This window comes from Prosopis cineraria, unplaced genomic scaffold (assembly GCF_029017545.1).
Source record: "Prosopis cineraria cultivar Desert tree isolate PC_DT_omini unplaced genomic scaffold, ASM2901754v1 PC12, whole genome shotgun sequence".
Taxonomy (NCBI): Eukaryota; Viridiplantae; Streptophyta; class Magnoliopsida; order Fabales; family Fabaceae; genus Prosopis; species Prosopis cineraria.
The window spans coordinates 37,734,376-37,740,366 of NW_026555343.1; the positions used below are offsets into that span (position 1 = coordinate 37,734,376).

A 5,991-nucleotide genomic window follows, 5' to 3' on the forward strand; every position below is an offset into this window, starting at 1 on the left:
CTTCTTCTCTTGTCTCTGCTACAAGAACTATATCATCTGCGAAGAGTATATAATTGAAAATTTTTCTTTAAATATGTTCCATCAAAATATTTAAGATCAAGTTAAACAGATAAGGATTCAATGATGATTTATGTCCAAAAAAAAAAACAAAAGGATATGTTAGTCTTTTGTGCATGGTACAAGACCTAAGAAATATATGATTTATGACTATGTCTTGTTAAATTTTTTATATCTTATTTTGATATATATCCTTTACAAGACATCCTCCGTAAAAAGTGAAGTAAATTAAATGTCAAATCAATCTAAAAATTATATCCTCTCTGAAATTATAAAATAACTTTAAAGAAATTTCATTATCCTAAAATATAAAATAATTTAAAAAAATAAGATTTCATTAATGATATTTTTTTTAATATTATCCTTCAAATGGAGAGAGATTTAAATGATATTATAATATAATAATTAAGCGTGTGAGGATATTTTTGAAAGTTTATAGCTTTGTTTTAAATGATATTATTATGTTTTATTGATATGGGTAATTTCATTTTAAATTGTTTTATAATTTGGGATAGAATGAGAATTGTTTTATGTTTTACTTCAAACATTACCAATCTTTTTTTCATTTTTTCCCCCAAAATTGCATGCAATTACTTGATTTTTTGAAATTGTAAGGATGTTACAAAGCGCCAAATTAGTGATTGTCTAGTTGGATATAAGGCCCATTTATTTAAGATTAAAAAAATATTATTTTATATTTGATGACACCAAAAAAGTGATTATGAGGTAGTTATTTTTAAATTTTATAATATCTTTATTGATTTTTATTTTAGAAAATTATTTATTATTTAATTATTTTAAAATTTTATGATATTTTCATATATCTTTCTTTTTAAAACATTCTCTCCTATATGCCACATCAAATTACTTTCTAAAGCTATTCAAAGCACCTTAGTAAAATAATTAAAAAAATATTTTTTTATTTTAATTATTTTCAAAAGTTTAAATAAATATCATAAAAACTCATATAATAGATTTGTTTCCCCAAGAAATAAGTGTTTTTTTATAAAATAAGTTGAAACAAACAAAATAACAAAAATAAATCTTATTCTACTAAACGAGGTTGGTTACATGAATTATATTACACTGTGGTGCAAGACCCATAATTAATCAAGTGAACAACACAAGAAGGAAGAACAATATAAAATTATCATTTACTTTGATGGTGTACAATCTACAGATACATTTGTTGCCTCTAATCTAAGGAGAAGTGTAAATGAGATCAAGCCCATTGTTCTACCCTCAGCACTTGACTAACTATATCCGGATTTTCTAAAGTAAAATCTGTATAGTGTTCAAAAATAAAAGAGAACAAAAGAAAATCGTAAAAAGAGAGAGAGAGAGAGAGAGAGAGAGAAGGAAAAAACACCAATATATACTTTTACTGCTTGTCTCCCTTCAACTTGGAAGACGATTCAAATTGGGAAGATTCAAATCAATCTCTAAATCCCCAAGAAGTGAGTGTGCTACCATGTCCATGCCAAATTGCAAGAGAAAAGGCATGAGCAACCAATAGATCTATAGCTAATCCTAATTGATTATATTTTGCATTAACATGTCTGTGAAGTAAGATTTGACACCGCAGAACAGTCAGCACTACGAGAAGAAGTATCAAGCGTTCTTAGCCTCTGCGAGTGGGGATGTTCAATGATCACTAGAACTGCATCTTCTGGGCTTTCATCACGGCAGGCAGAATTTGGCTGGTAAAACATATAAAAGTGTCTCAGCCGAAAGATATATCAGTGAAAGTTTAATATGAATACACACCAGCAAGCTCCTTTCGCGAACAGATTCTAAGAATGACGAGATTAAACTAATTAAAGTTCTTTTTTTTTTTAAGTTGTTATTAGACTTTTAAATAATAACACTATACATGAAAATTTTTACTTTATAGTTCACTGTTCACACAATATTATCGCCTCTTCAAAATAATTTCTTCACGAGACATAATTTATCGAATAGCTTAATAACAAATGCTAAAAATTGTACCTGAAATCAGTTTTTCAATTTTAAGGATACAAGATACTGTGAGAGTAAGTTTAGACTACTTACCACCCCAATGTGCCATTCATGACTACTAAAATCTTTAAAAGTAGCTGCATCCATTTCCTGCAACAACATGCTCTGTGTAGTCAGAATATGGTGCTACGCTATATGAACTAAATCTAAGATGGATCAATTCTTTATTTTAGAGCTCAAGATATGTGAACCAATCCTGCCTGTCCAAGCTACTAAGCGGTTACGTCAAAGACTCAAGATATATATCCAATGAAAAAGATGCTGGGGTGTTCAATAATCGTTTGCATCCATGAGACACAAGAAAAGCTACAATGTGATGAACTCTAATTTATCAGTGTTATGGTGGGACACTATCAAAAGGATGTACGATGAGTCCACAATCCATATTCTTCAAATACAGTTCAAGCATAGGTCATTAAGGCAGGAGAAGGAAGAATTGCAGATGAAAAATCAAGACAAAATTTAATGAATTACTAACAATTGTTCCTTAAGAAACAAGCTAATTCTACTAAGCAGAGACCGATTTTATCCTCATGATATGGTGCAAATTTAATTTTTGCATTAACGACTGCAACATATGAAGAACTTGTAACTTACAATACTGTATATGGGAGGCACCAAAATGTCGCCTCTGTACTTTGTGGCAGGCATAACAGAGAAGCGTGGCGCCAAGTCCTGTGACCTGAAAGTCCACCTGCAGATAAAGGATCAATGAAGAACAATTGAATGTTAGAAAATGGACTCATCAAAAAAATACGCAGTGAGGCTGTATTGTACGTAAAAGAAATTCATTAATTTATTGTTCTTGCATGGGAAAACATATTCACATACCCAATGTATGAAAAAATGCAGAATTGTGCCCACTCTCTGACTAATAACCGAAGGCAGTAATTCTCTGAAGAGTCATCCATGTTCATGTATATCTAGAAATCAAGCGGCTTTTTAAAATAAGATACTCATAAGTAAATTATCCATTTATAGTTAGAAAGTGAAGCCCAAACATAATACCACAGTTTCTGCCATAGCAACTATCTGCATTGCACCCTGAAATTTCCTGCACGCATGAAAGAAAATGTGTCCCCTATGAAGTATGATTTTTTGTCTTGTACGAAGTACTATGCTTAGTTATTTGTAAGACATCAGTAAGAAAAGTATTGATACACATTTTTCAGGTCCGTAACACTTACTTGAACATCATGTACTTTGTATACAAAGCATCATGCATTGTCCGAACATCCTCGTTTTCAACAATACTCAATTGTTCTCGCAACAACAATAGGTTTTGTGATATATGCCGGAAAATTACATAGAATGAAATAAAATAATTCAGTAGCAGAAGAACCTGCAAATTTAATAAATTAGGAGTTATCATCACAGGACCATGCTTGCTTAATATAAACCAACGTGGCAGTATGATAAATTGAACTGCAGATTAAATAGACCATGTAAAAAGCCTACCGTGAAGTATGGCACGCAAGCTTTGTAACCAACAAGTGTTAAGTAAAAGACACATCCAAGTGCAGCAGTTGTACGGCGTTCACTTAAAGAAAGATGCTCACACATGATACAGTAGCCATGAGCAATGAGCAAGAAGGAGACAAAGGCAGCAGTTTGAAAGAGCACCCCAGTTACATACACCCCGAACGACATCCACAAGGAACATGCCTGAAAATAGAAGCATGAATACCTGCAGGAATGGTGTGTTGAATGCTTAATGAAATAAATTTTGCAGGCAGCAAATGTTAAGTTCTCAATGCTAGAATGTATCATCAAACAAGCATCAAACTTAAAAAAAAAAATCAATTAAAGCTTTATTCTTCGTAATAAAAATGCACAATTCTTGATTTGCAGATCCTTTACACTTACGACTTTAGGGCAACCAGACAGTGGATGTTATGTACCTCAACTAAATATATGGTAGAAACAGATTCATTATTACAATCAGAAGTTATACTATTATTGTTTGGACAGTGTGGCAGTGTCCCCTTTTCCTGTCAATGATCCCCAACATCATATTTACCATGCACCTGTTTAGGATTTCTGTAATCTTATGTGAAGCAAAAGATAAGTAAGTGCGTTCTGGTAAATTCTGAATCCAGTAACTTTATACAGGATTGCCCGCCTATATTGGTGAGAATGCCTGCAAATATAAGACATCACACTATTTTATCTCGATTTTACCACAATTGTTTGCCCATCAGTCGGTCTATCCTTCAGTTACACTTTCTTTATTGAACAGGCTCATCAGAACTCAGAAGTCTGAGCCATATTTAATTCTATGCCCATAGCCAGACAAGTTATCCAAAAAGATATCGTACTCTCCATCATCTTATAGCTGGCTACCTCATGGTTCTCACGAATTCTCTAGGGTGCCTTTGCACAGGAGCAAAACACGTATGAAGGGACCATATGCATAGTAAGTTCTATCTATTCCCTTCCCTCTATTCCGTTAATCCTTTTATTGGCACTCCAATGGTTCTACTAATAATCATGCCTTTTAGCACTCATTTGTCCACTGAGCTATCAACAGAAACAAGAGTTATCCCACTCCTCCAAATATAAGACACTTAATAAGAATTGACTGAAATATTTGACCATCACAGAGTAGTGAATTTAAATTATAACACTAATATATTGAAATTTAAATCTTGCACACGTACAAGAAGCCACGGAACTCATCCAAAACGTACCAGAAGAGAAAGGACAGCGTGAGCTGCAATACTTTTATAAAGGGAACTGAGGTAAGTGCCCACTGCAAATTATTTGACTGCGCCAGCAAAAGAGTTAAAAAAAAAAAAACAAGAGTTATGGCTACAAAGAATTAACCTTTTCAAAATGGAAGCATAAATATAAACGCCGAGAAAACAGAAACCATCACGTGAAATAAAACAAGGTAATCATCACAAGTAACAAGAGTACACAAAAACAGATTACGCACATATTTTCGCGCTCGATTGAAGAGTTCTCTATTAATCGTAAAAGGAGAAAAGAATCTTTGCGGCAAGTTTACATCACGGAGACAAAGGATTCTCTGTAGTCTGTGCACTAAATTGGGGTGACTTGGGAAACTCTGAAAATTTTACCGGGGAAAAAACTACGGACGGGAGCAGGAATGAAATTTTGATTTCTCATGAAGCTGGATTTCCTCGGAGGTCATTAGTAAAGAAAAATGATCAAGCTCTAACACGGAAAAAGAAACACAAGTAAGCACACGGAGCATAGAACTCTTCCGAACCACCAAACAACACTCAGTGATCACCTACTTCTAGTTGAAGCAACCAATAGATGAATCCAGCATGAAAAACAGTGAAAACAGGATTCATTTCTAATCTTTCAAACCAACGAAACAACAATCACATACAGAAAGTTCCATGACAGCGAGAAAATATCTGCACAGAAGAGTGAAGAAGCTAATAAGGGATAAAATTACGATAAGGATAATGAAGGACCTGAAACCGGCGCTTTTTGTAGGTATTAAGGGTCCAAGAGCAAGCAGAGACGAGCCATAAGGACAGGAAGGCCAAGTAAAGCGAGGGAAGTGGCCTATACGACTCGTCCAGTCCGAGAGGATAGGCTCCGTCGCCGACGGTCTCGTCCATATCGGAGAATTTAAATTGAGATTTGGAGTTTGGGCGTCGATGTATTGCTGTGAGCGTTTCCTACAGCTCCAGCTTCTGTTCTACTTATACGCAGAGTGATGAACACGTCCCCAACGTGGCCTTCTCTGCTAAGAACGACATGCCCGACATTTATCACTACCCATTTTATTAGCGCCAACAATAATAAATAATATCACTATTTCACAGTTTAAAATTTCCCCAAAATTCTATTTATTATTGACCTTTTCTTTAAATAATAAAAATAATTTCACCCAAAATAAAGATGTATAGAGCCAAATTATACATATATATGGAG

At 33.8% G+C, this 5,991-nt stretch overlaps 1 protein-coding gene across 2 annotated transcripts; it reads right to left on the reverse strand.

Annotated features, from left to right (window-relative positions):
• Positions 1–1,188: 1,188 nt before the first annotated feature.
• LOC129288692 (uncharacterized) lies at positions 1,189–5,789 on the reverse strand. 2 transcript variants are annotated; one of them, XM_054925411.1, is made up of 9 exons: positions 5,526–5,789; positions 4,767–4,843; positions 3,535–3,763; positions 3,264–3,418; positions 3,085–3,130; positions 2,908–2,999; positions 2,674–2,770; positions 2,110–2,166; positions 1,189–1,757 (listed from the first exon to the last, which is right to left on the reverse strand). In XM_054925411.1, the coding sequence occupies exons 1-9, from the start codon at positions 5,673–5,675 to the stop codon at positions 1,608–1,610; spliced, it is 1,053 nt and encodes a 350-aa protein (XP_054781386.1). In that variant the 5' UTR covers positions 5,676–5,789; the 3' UTR covers positions 1,189–1,607. The 2 variants fall into 2 exon arrangements, with proteins under 2 accessions (XP_054781386.1, XP_054781387.1); XM_054925412.1 differs by lacking the exon at positions 4,767–4,843 and having other exon boundaries at positions 3,535–3,741.
• Between the last annotated feature and the right edge of the window lie 202 nt (positions 5,790–5,991).

Bases quoted from the DNA above. Each gene is read 5' to 3' on its own strand.
- LOC129288692 (XM_054925411.1), bottom strand. From the start codon at position 5,675: ATGGACGAGACCGTCGGCGACGGAGCCTATCCTCTCGGACTGGACGAG. The intron at 3,419-3,534 runs GTAGGCTTTTTA...TTAAATTTGCAG, and splicing joins CTTGCGTGCCATACTTCACG to GTTCTTCTGCTACTGAATTA. The intron at 3,000-3,084 runs GTATTATGTTTG...CTTGATTTCTAG, and splicing joins TTGCTATGGCAGAAACTGTG to ATATACATGAACATGGATGA.